Source organism: Babylonia areolata, chromosome 30 (assembly GCF_041734735.1).
Source record: "Babylonia areolata isolate BAREFJ2019XMU chromosome 30, ASM4173473v1, whole genome shotgun sequence".
Taxonomy (NCBI): domain Eukaryota; kingdom Metazoa; phylum Mollusca; class Gastropoda; order Neogastropoda; family Buccinidae; genus Babylonia; species Babylonia areolata.
In genome coordinates, this window is record NC_134905.1 from 20,842,114 (window position 1) to 20,854,613 (window position 12,500).

General features: G+C 44.2%; 1 protein-coding gene across 1 annotated transcript in view; it reads right to left on the reverse strand.

Moving 5' to 3' along the window:
• The window catches only part of LOC143275479 (myo-inositol 2-dehydrogenase-like), a 23,924-nt gene that overhangs the window by 6,663 nt on the left and 4,761 nt on the right, over nt 1-12,500 (reverse strand). Inside the window, exons 2-7 of the mRNA XM_076579628.1 lie at nt 10,976-11,085; nt 9,085-9,674; nt 8,519-8,589; nt 5,992-6,100; nt 1,173-1,303; nt 404-575 (exon numbers count right to left, since the gene is read on the reverse strand). Coding sequence (XP_076435743.1) covers nt 404-575; nt 1,173-1,303; nt 5,992-6,100; nt 8,519-8,589; nt 9,085-9,674; nt 10,976-11,068 — 1,166 coding nt within the window. The 5' untranslated portion in view covers nt 11,069-11,085. The remainder of the gene's footprint in view (nt 1-403; nt 576-1,172; nt 1,304-5,991; nt 6,101-8,518; nt 8,590-9,084; nt 9,675-10,975; nt 11,086-12,500) is intronic.

The window sequence follows — 12,500 nt, forward strand, 5'->3', positions numbered from 1 at the left end:
AACATAATACAGAACACATAATACAGATCACAAAATGCAGAACACAGAACACAAAACACAGAATACAGAACACAGAATACAGAACACATAATACATAATACAGAACACATAATACAGATCACAAAATACAGAACACAGAACACAAAACACAGAATACAGAACACAGAATTCAGAACACGCACACGCACACACACACACCCCTATCCACCACCTCCACACACGTATATCAACCCTCAAACACAAACCCCCTATCCAACCCCCATCCACGCCACACTGCACCCCCTCCTCCACAAACACATATGCGCGTTGTCCAGTCAGCTACATATTGAGCCGATTTTGGTGTAAAAACTATTGTGCGTTAATTAAACGTGATCCATATCAGAAGACCTGGAGTGACTCTGACCTGTACTTGATCAGCACTGTCAGAGAGTCGTCGACCCCTTTCTCCGACAGCACCTCGTCGTGCGCATGCGTCACCACGTAGATGAGTTCCGGTACCTCGCCCTGAGTCAGCCAGACAATCATGTCCACGTCATGGACCGCCATGTCCGTCAGCATGCTGCATCCGTCTGGGTCTGTGGACATGAGGGATGAGGGATGAGGGTCTGTGGACATGAGGGGTGAGGGAGGGATGAGGGTCTGTGGACATGAGGGATGAGGGAGGGATGAGGGTCTGTGGACATGAGGGATGAGGGTCTGTGGACATGACGGATGAGGGATGAGGGTCTGTGGACATGACGGATGAGGGATGAGGGTCTGTGGACATGACGGATGAGGGATGAGGGTCTGTGGACATGACGGATGAGGGATGAGGGTCTGTGGACATGAGGGGTGGGAGTCTTTGATAGAATATTATAAACCTGAGGGTCTGTGGAAGTTACTGTGTGCACCATGCTGTATGTGTTTATTATATATATATATATATATATATATATATATATATATATATATATATATATATATATATAAACACACGCGCACACACACACGCACACACACACACACACACACACGCACGCACGCACACAACACACACACATTTATATATATATATATATATATGTGTGTGTGTGTGTGTTTGTGTGTAAGTGTGTGTGTGAGTGTGTGTGTGTGTGTGTGTGTGTGTGTGTGTGTGTGTGTGTGTGTGTGTGTGTGTGTGTGTGTGGACGTACCCGTGTTGCAGAGGAAGTCGTAGGAGGGTTTCGGGGAGTCCCTGCTGACTGTCTTGATGTTGTACACCTTGCCCACGGCCCCTCTGTCTCGTACAGCGCTGTACAGGTCCTTCATCACTGGGTCCAGGCGTCTGTCCTCACACACACACACACACACACACACACACACACACACACACACGCACACACATACACACACATGCACGTGCACATACACACACACACACATACACACACGCACACACACCGTACACACACACACACGGACGCACACACACACACGTGCGCGCGCGCGCGCACTCACACAGACGCGCGCGCGCGCGCACACACACACACACACACACACACACATTTCATTTTTCAGTGACATAGGATCTTACCTTTTTTTTTTCCTCTCTTTTAAACTTCAGCAGATGTTTGTCACGAAAAAAAAAAAAAATTAATATCGAAAGAAATAACAATATTTTGATTTCAATTTCAACTGTCACGGTATATAGATATAGCTAGACAGTAAGCGACAAATGATACTAATAACTACAGCATAAATGTGATGCACTGTGATGCGGACATCTGGAACCTCGTGAAGAGTTGTGGCCCTTTTTTCTCAGCCAGACAATACGATACAATACAATACAATACAATACAATACAATACAACATTGCTTTCGAATACAATACGACAGAGTACAATACAATACTATGCAATAACATACAACACAATACAATACAACGCAATACAGCACAACACAATACACTACCCTACACTATACAACACTACAAGACAAGACAAGACAAGACAACAACACAATTACAAAACAACACAATACAATACTACACAATACAATACAAGACAATGCAATACAATTCTATAATGCTGCACAACACAATTGAATACAATACAACACAACACAACATACAATATTGTAATGCTGACGTCTGGAATCCTGTGAAGAGATGGGCCCCTTTCTTCTCAAACACAATACAACATAATACAACACAACACAGAACAGCACAACACAATACAACACAATACAACACAACACAGAACAATACAACACAACACAATACATCACAACACACTACAGTACAACAAAGCAATGCTGACCTCTGGAATCCCGTGAAGAGATGGGCCCCTTTTTTCTCAAACACAACACAATACAACACAACACAATACAACACACTACAACACAACACAATACAACACAACACAGCACAACACAATACAACACAACACAGAACAACACAACACAACACAACACAACACAACACAACACAACACAACTGTCACAACTCATGACAATCTCGTGTGGAGTGTTTTGTACATGCCCTTCCCCACTCCTCTCCCCAGCTTGTCTTTTTGTATGTGTGACTCCCGGTTGTACGTTTTTCACGTGCAATCGTGGAGTCATGTATGTGTTTGTGTCACTGCTGAGCAGAGTTTAAAATTTCTCTGTTCTGTCAGTGACACTTCTCTAGGCTTTTCGCCCGCGGCCTTCTTGGAGGAAGGTCGTGCTTGTTTGGGGTTGGGGCTTTTTGCCCATTTGGCACCCTCAAGTGAGGATTGTTTTCCTCCGGGTGGCCATGTTTTTCTGTATTCTGTGTGCTCCAGCTCAGAGGGAGTGCCCTGCTGGACGTGTCTCGTCTTTGTTTTTTTGTTTTTTTTATTTCCAGCGTCAGGGTAGTGGTACCCGGTTGGCAGCATCCCACTTCGTGCACCATCTCTTCTTCAGCCTGAGTTGGCCAGGCGGTGTTGCTGCTCCTTCTGCTGCTGACTGCTGTCTTCAGTCCTGCTGCCCTCTTCTCATCACTGTCATCGTTTGTTCACTAGTTTCGTCGTCTTCTGTTTTCATCTGTCTTCAGTTTTCGCCGTTCAAGTCATCGTCTTTTCTTGTGTTGTGCAGTGCTTCAGTTTATCTATTCGTCAAACGTCCTTACGTCCTTAATTCATTAGCATTCTCCGGACTGACTGCTGCTGGACGGCCGTGTCTTAAAGTTCTGTGCTTTGTGGATTTTTTCTGTGTGTGACTGAATAAATGTATGTGAACCCCGGATTGTTGTAGTCTGTGTTTGTGTTGTCTGGGTGTTAGTGCTGGGCTGGGTGGGGGTTTCTAGTCCGCTCTCTTATAGAGCGTGACAATTTGGTGGAGATGCGGGGTACTTAGGTTAGTTAGGGTGGGCGAGGGTGTGACGTCTTGTTTTTGATTACTGTGGGTTTTTTTTTTTTAGGGTGAAGTTTTTCTGAGTAGTGGTTGAGTTCCTTTTGAACTTTATTCAAAGTACACTGATGTTATCGCCCGTTAGTGAATAAATGTTAAAATATTTTTTTTTTGTAACCAATTGCCGACTAAACGTAGATATTCATCTTTCTTTTGGGTTTGGTTCTGTCACCCAGCCCAGTGGTGAGCTTCTTTAAATCTGTCATACGACTGTTGTTGTTTTTTCAGTTATTGTCAGACAGCCAAACTGACTTTGAATAATTCTTTCTTTGACAGGAAAGTGGTAGGGTAATCTCCCTTGATTTGTTTTGTATGTAACATTTTGAGCAGTCATTTGTGCATGTCCTTCTGTGTTGCCATTTACCCTGAGTGTTGGGTTCTGGTCGTAGGACCAGAGGCGTTTTTGTTTGGTACTGTCATGTGCCGTTTGGGGGTTTGGGGCTTTTTGCCCAATTGGATGGCACCCTGATGTGAGGATTGTTTTTCCTCCGGGTGGCCAAATTCTGTGTTATCGGTGTTTCTGTGTTTGCCATTTACCCTAAATTATGGGTTCTGGTCGTAGGACCAGAGGCGTTCTTTTTGTTCAGTTCTGTCTTGTGCATGTCTTTGGGAGTCACCCTTCACCTACCTTTTGGCTGTCAATAAATAATGAATAACTTTAATTACAACATGCATCATTTTGTTTTCAACAGATACTTCATTTTCAACATGTATTTTATTTCAACTGTTAAATGTGGATATTGCTGATTGATTCAGTTCTTTCTATTGAAATGGGATTACATAAACTTAATTTTCCTTTTTACTTAACCATCAGGATTATTTTACGAGCTTTTAACTTTACTGTAGGATCAGCAACAGTTCAGCACTGCAATGCCTTTTGTTGTATGGACTTTTCCAACATGGAAGTGGGATGTCTGTTGTGTCAAATGTCTTGTCATTCATTGTGACTGTTTTGTTTGTTCCAAATTTAAAATTTGAACTTATGTGGGGGGTATTGTCACAACTCATGACAATCTCGTGTGGAGTGTTTTGTACATGCCCTTCCCCACTCCTCTCCCCAGCTTGTCTTTTTGTATGTGTGACTCCCGGTTGTACGTTTTTCACGTGCAATCGTGGAGTCATGTATGTGTTTGTGTCACTGCTGAGCAGAGTTTAAAATTTCTCTGTTCTGTCAGTGACACTTCTCTAGGCTTTTCGCCCGCGGCCTTCTTGGAGGAAGGTCGTGCTTGTTTGGGGTTGGGGCTTTTTGCCCATTTGGCACCCTCAAGTGAGGATTGTTTTCCTCCGGGTGGCCATGTTTTTCTGTATTCTGTGTGCTCCAGCTCAGAGGGAGTGCCCTGCTGGACGTGTCTCGTCTTTGTTTTTTTGTTTTTTTTATTTCCAGCGTCAGGGTAGTGGTACCCGGTTGGCAGCATCCCACTTCGTGCACCATCTCTTCTTCAGCCTGAGTTGGCCAGGCGGTGTTGCTGCTCCTTCTGCTGCTGACTGCTGTCTTCAGTCCTGCTGCCCTCTTCTCATCACTGTCATCGTTTGTTCACTAGTTTCGTCGTCTTCTGTTTTCATCTGTCTTCAGTTTTCGCCGTTCAAGTCATCGTCTTTTCTTGTGTTGTGCAGTGCTTCAGTTTATCTATTCGTCAAACGTCCTTACGTCCTTAATTCATTAGCATTCTCCGGACTGACTGCTGCTGGACGGCCGTGTCTTAAAGTTCTGTGCTTTGTGGATTTTTTCTGTGTGTGACTGAATAAATGTATGTGAACCCCGGATTGTTGTAGTCTGTGTTTGTGTTGTCTGGGTGTTAGTGCTGGGCTGGGTGGGGGTTTCTAGTCCGCTCTCTTATAGAGCGTGACAACAACACAACACAACACAACACAACACAGCAGTGCTGACCTCTGGAATCCCGTGAAGAGATGGACTCCTTTGTTCTCAGAAACAATACAATGCAATACAACACAATACAATACAATACAACACAACACAACACAATGCAACGCAACACAACACAATACAATACAACACAACACAACACACTACAACACAACACAACACAACACAACACAACACAACACAACACACTACAACACAACACAACACAACACAACACAACACAACACAGCACTCTGGAATCCCGTGAAGAGATGGACCCCTTTGTTCTCAGACACAATACAATACAATACAATACAACACAACACAATACAACACAATACAACACAATACAACACAGCACAATACAACACAACACAACACAACACAACACACTACAACACAACACAACACAACACACTACAACACAACACAACACAACACACTACAACACAACACAACACACTACAACACAACACAACACAATACAATACAATACAATACAACACAACACAACACAACACGACACAACACAACACAACACAACACAATACAACACAACACAACACAACACAACACACTACAACACAACACAACACAACACACTACAACACAACACAACACAACACACTACAACACAACACAACACAACACACTACAACACAACACAATACAACACAATACAACACAACACAACACAACACACCACACAACACACTACAACACAACACAGCAGTGCTGACCTCTGGAATCCCGTGAAGAGATGGACCCCTTTGTTCTCAGCCAGAGTGTAGCACTGCTCAATCTCCTCTCTGGTCTCCGCCGTCGGCTTCTCCACAAACACCGCTTTGCCTGAAACACACACACACACACACACACACACACACACACACACACACACACACACACACACACACACACACACACACACACTCACGCACGCACAGACACCAGGAACTGCAGTTATACTCCACAACTTGCATCTTTGAACTCTGATATACTCCACAACTTGCATCTTTGAACTCTGATCTTGAAACATATTTGTTTTAACAACAATCATTGTAAAACCACAGACCTCTCTGCACATGTGCCGTCTTGCACTTTCGTTGTTTGTACTTTTGAAATGATGTATATATATATATATATATATATATATATATTTTTTATATTTTTTTTTATTTTTTTTAATTTTTTTTTTTTAGCGAGTTTGTATCTTTAATGTTGTTTATTTATTTATCCATTTATTTATTCATTTGCTTATTTATTCATTTATCTATCTGTTCATTTATTCAATCATTTATTAGTTCATTCATTCATTCTTATGTTTATATATATATATATATATATATATATATATATATATATATGTGTGTGTGTGTGTGTGTGTGTGTGTGTGTTTATGCAGTTATATATATGTATATATATATATATATGTATATTCATTTATTTATTTATTCATTTATCTATTCATTTACTTGTTTGCTTGTTTATTTGTTTATTCATTTATCCATTAATTTATCCATTTTATTCCTGAGCGTAGACAAAGGTTCTAATTGAAGCCACTGACCGTTTTCCAAGGACATAACTGACTATCATACATAAACGTGAACGCAGACACAAGTTTTAATCAAAGCCTCAAGACCGTTTACCAAGGACATAACTGACTATCATACACACACGTGAACAAGGACAGAAGTTTTGATTAAAGCCCCAAACCTTTTTTCAAGGACATAACTGACTATCATACATACATATGTGGATGTGGAGTGATGGCCTAGAGGTAACACGTCCGCCTAGGAAGCGAGAGAATCTGAGCGCGCTGGTTCGAATCACGGCTCAGCCGCCGATATTTTCTCCCCCTCCACTAGACCTTGAGTGGTGGTCTGGACGCTAATCATTCGGATGAGACGATAAACCGAGGTCCCGTGTGCTAGCATGCACTTAGCGCACGTAAAAGAACCCAAAGCAACAAAAGGGTTGTTCCTGGCAAAATTCTGTAGAAAAATCCACTTCGATAGAAAAACAAAACAAATAAAACTGCACTCATGAAAAAAATACAAAAAAAAAGAAAGAAAAAAGAAAAGGGTGGCGCTGTAGTATAGCGACACGCTCTCCCTGGGGGAGAGCAGCCCGAATTTCACACAGAGAAATCTGTTGTGATAAAAAGAAATACAAATACAAATGCAAATACAAATACAGGTGAACGAAAACACAAGTTTTCATTAAAGTCCCTGACCTTTTCCAAGTGCCAAGGACATGACTCGTATGAACGGAGACACAGATTTTAATTAACACCCACTGACCGTTGTTGAAGGACATAACTGACTATCATACAATCACGTGAACGAGGACACAAGTTTTAATTAACTCTCTCCACACGAACGGCGAAAGAGACGACGTTAACAACGTTTCACCCCAAGTACCATCATCAAAATATTGCAAGCGGAAGGCTCTTATACTGAAGTAGGTGAATGTTGACAAAGAATACCACAATTCTGACGACGGAAGCTAAAGGTTGGGTCATTCAGACATCCACTGGACATCCGAGGGCTCTGTGTAGAGGAGAAGAGAGGACTGGCCGTACTGAGTGAGTTCCTGACCGTTTCCCAAGGACATTGACTTGACGTGCCTTCACGAAGACACACAATCAAGATGATGTCTGCGGAGAATAGCTGGGGATTCCCCCCCCCGCAACCACCCCCACCCCACCCCCCCCCGGCTGTGATGCGTAGACAATATGGCCTATCCTACCATCGAAACATAAGAGCAGTAGGTTCATGGATAACAGACCCATGACATGTGTCCTCTGCCTAGCTTGTGCATAAATGCGAGTCTGGCAGTGAAAGAGTTAATCTTCTTCTTCTTCTTCTTCTGCTTTCGTGGGCTGCAACTCCCGCGTACACTCGCATGTACACGAGTGGGCTTTTACGTGCATGACCGTTTTTACCCCGCCATGTAGGCAGCCATGCTCCGTTTTCGGGGGTGTGCATGCTGGGTATGTTTTTGTTTCCATAACCCACCGAACGCTGACATGGATTACAGGATCTTTAACTTGCGTATTTGATCTTCTGCATGCGTTTACACACGAAGGGGGTTCAGGCACTAAGCAGGTCTGCACATATGTTGACCTGGATGATCGTAAAAATCTCCACCCTTTACCCACCAGGAGCCGTCACCGTGATTCGAACCCGGGACCCTCAGACTGAAAGTCCAACGCTTTAACCACTTGGCTATTGCGCCCGTCTGAAAGAGTTAATCAAAGCCTCTGACCTTTTTCCAAGGCTTGCAGGACGAGCTTGGCATGGGTGTTGGATGGGGTCAGTATGAAGACTCCATCCAAACTGCACACACAATCAGTTTCAGTTTCAGTTTCAGTAGCTCAAGGAGGTGTCACTGCGTTCGGACAAATCCATATACGCTACACCACATCTGCCAAGCAGATGCCTGACCAGCAGTGTAACCCAACGCGCTTAGCCAGGCCTTGAGAGAAAAAAAAAGAAAAAAAAGAAAAAAGAAAAAAAAAGAAAAAAGGTGAATAAATAGATAAGCTTACATAAATAAATAAATAAATAAATAAATAATAATTATGATATAAAAAAAGGTAGTAGTAATGATAATAATAATAAAAAAACAAACAAATAAATAAATAAATAAATAAGACAACAATGACGATAAATAAGCAAATAAATGTAAAACATGAAGGCACACATTCACACCTTTTTTCCCCCCTTCTCTCTCTCTCTCCCTCCCCCTCTCCCCTTCCCTCTTCCTCCCCGCTCCTCTCTCTCCCCACTCTCTCTCTCTCTCTCTCTCTCTCTCTCTCACACCACACTCACCTCGGATCAGTCAGCAGACGGGGCACCCTGTCTGTGGCCAGGAAAGGGACGTCATGCAACCACACTTCCTGTCTCGCCTTTTCTCGCGCGCTCTCGTCGTTCTCCACCACCCAGCGCAGCTCTAGCTTCCGGTGGCCGGCGATGTTGGGTAGATGCACCCGGCCCACCCTCCCTGCACCCAGCACCCCTACCCGGTACCGCCTGGGAGAGGAGGAGGAGGAGGAGGAGGAGGAGGAGGGGGAGAAGGAGGAGGAGGAGGGGGAAGAGGAGGAGGAGGAGGAGGAGGAGGAGGAAGAAGGGAAGGAGAAGGAGGAGGAGGAGGGGGAAATGGAGGAGGAAGAGGAGGATGAAGGGAAGGAGGAGGAGGAGTAGTAGGAGGAGGAGGAGGAGGAGGGGGAGGAGAAGGGGCCATCGACGCTGGCTGTGATGGAGGAGGAGGGTGAGGAAGAGAGCGGTGTGGTGGTGGTGTGGTGGTTGTGGAGGAGGTGGTGGTGGTGGTGGAGGAGGAGGGTGGCTCTCGTGGTGGTGGTGGTTGAGGGAGGATGGAGGAGGTGGTGGTGGTGGTGGCGGTGGTGGGTTTGAAGTCTGCTCTGTGAAACAGCGCGAGGACGTAGTACAATAGAATACGATACGACGCGATACGACAAGATACAATAGAATACAACTCAACACAACATAATGCGATACAATACGATACGATACAACACGACACAACACAATACAGCACAATACAACAGAGAGAGGGAGAGAGAGAGATAGAGGCAGACAGACAGACAGAGAGAGAGAGAGAGAGAGAGAGAGAGGCAGACAGACAGAGAGAGAGAGAGAGAGAGAGAGATAGAGGCAGACAGACAGAGAGAGAGAGAGAGAGAGAGAGATAGAGGCAGACAGACAGAGAGAGAGGCAGAGAGATAGAGGCAGACAGACAGACAGAGAAAGAGAGAGAGGCAGAGAGATAGAGGCAGACAGACAGACAGAGAGAGTGAGAGAGAGAGATAGAGGCAGACAGAGAGAGAGAGAGAGAGAGAGAGAGAGAGAGGCAGAGAGAGAGAGAGAGGCAGACAGACAGACAGAGAGAGAGAGAGACAAACATGCAGACAGACAGAGACAGAGACAGAGACAGAGGGAGGGAGGGTTTTTGGACAGTCGGCGTTGGGATGGTTCCTAAAAGGACAACTAACGCTTCCCCCCGCCCCCCGCCCCTCCCCCCACACCCCCAAGGCTGCCGCACTAAGAGCCAGTGAAATCTTGCCTCCTGCTTGGCAGATGTGGTGTAGCGTATATGGATTTGTCCGAACGCAGTGACGTCTCCTTGAGCTACTGAAACTGAAACTGAAACTGAACTGTAAATGACTTCCCATTGAACTGGAGAAAGCACTGATCATACAGCTCTCACTTTGCTGTTGGGCCAAGTGTAAGTTTATGTTAACTCACTCAGTTCGGCCAGACCTCTCTTCTCCTCTGCACAGACCCCTCGGATGTCCAGTGGGTGTCTCAATGACCCAACCTTTAGCTTCCGTCGTCAGAACTGTGGTATTCTTTGTCAATATTCACCTCTTCAGTATAAGAGCGTTCCGCTTGCAATACTTTGATGATGGTAATTGGGATGAAACGCTGTTAACGTCGTCTCTTTCGCCGTTCGTATGGAAAGAGTTAATCTGTGATATAAGCTGAACGTCGGCAAAACAGACTGACTTTCTCATTAATGATTGGAAATCATACACATAGAGTAAATGCTCACACATTTCCATACTCTGCTGCATTCTAGTTAGTGCCCATTCTACAAGCAGCTACAATCACGGGAATGAAATGTTATGTGAGAGAAAAAAAAGCAGCAAAAAAACCCCCCCAAAAACGAAGGAAGTCCAAGGTTGGAAAGTGTGGTACTCACAGACAAGGGAAGTAATACCGATGAAGGGAAGTAACCGCCATGTCCATTGGACCACAGCACGCGACACGCTCTCTGCATCAATGATGACGTCATCTTGTCTTTTACCGTAACTGCACGCGTAATCATCGGGCTTCTTTAAACTAACACATTTTTGTCGTCATTCATCGCGGTAATCACGAATGTAGTCATCTGCAGGTCTGTGACGTCACACTCTCTCTCTCTGTGTCCTCAGTTTCATTGACAATATTTGTGTGTGTGTGTTGATGAATCTCATTCGTTATCATCTCTAATGTCATCTATCTGCTCATGACAAAAAGCATCCCCCTGCATAAATGAAATCATCTTCGTTAGTTAGTCAGTTATTCAGTTAGTGAGTGAGTGAGTGAGTGAGTTCGTGACTTAAGTTTGTCAGTCAGTTAGATAGTTAGTTAGTTAGTTGGTTGGTTAGTTTGCTAGCTGGCTACAAGTTAATGCATGCGTTGGTTGGCAGGCTGGTTGGTTAGTTTAGTCCCACAGCTGGCTACATGCTAGCTACAACTCCCCTGGACTAACACAAAGTGAGACCACTGCAGTAAAAAAAACAGTGTTGTTCATGTTCACTGAAACGGCGAAAATCGATAGAGAATTGTTGATTTATTCGGGGTTTGAATTAACAACAACAACAACAACAACAACAAAAAAAAGAAAGAAAAAAAAGCCTCGTTTTCATCATACCTCTGGAATCAGAAAACGGCGGCTCAGTTTAACTCACTCAGTACGGCCGGTCCTCTCTTCTCCTCTACACAGACCCCTCGGATGTCCAGTGGGTGTCTGAATGACCCAAGCTTTAGCTTCCGTCGTCAGAATTGTGGTATTCTTTGTCCACATTCACCTCTTCAGTATAAGAGCCTTCCGCTTGAGTGTTAAGAGTAGCAAACTGTACCAAGCAAGAATAAACGAAATTAGAATAACGTATTGGGCCACAAGGGAATTGATTATGGAACGAGTTAACTCGTACCTGTCCTTTTAACCCTTTCACCGACAGTCAATTTTTTTTTCAGAGTGCAAAATTCCCTTGTGCTTATAAAGACAGTAAATATGGCGTCAAAGTACAGCTGAGGATCCCCCCATGTGATGTATAGAAAATATGACTTATCCTACCACCGAACATTAACGGTAGTAGGTTCATGGATAACAGACCCATGATCTGGTCACCCTTCAGTGACATGGGTTCTCTACCTAGCTGCTGCATAAATGCGAGTTTGGCAGTGAAAGGGTTAACATCGACATAACCAGAACGGAGGACAGCACTATTAATAACACAGGCAGAAAACAAAAACAAAACTGTTCCAAGTATAGCAAGGGATTCCAAAGATTGGAAACACCATTTACGTGCGCTTAGAGCCGCAGAGTAAACGTTGTATAGTGATAAAAAAAACAACTCTAGGGAGAGCTGGCCAGTACAAGGTCTTCAGAGAAGAGAAGAGACCCCCCTCAGTCAAGTGTTTCGGCCCTTAACTCCTTACACTCTAAGGGGGCCGGGCCG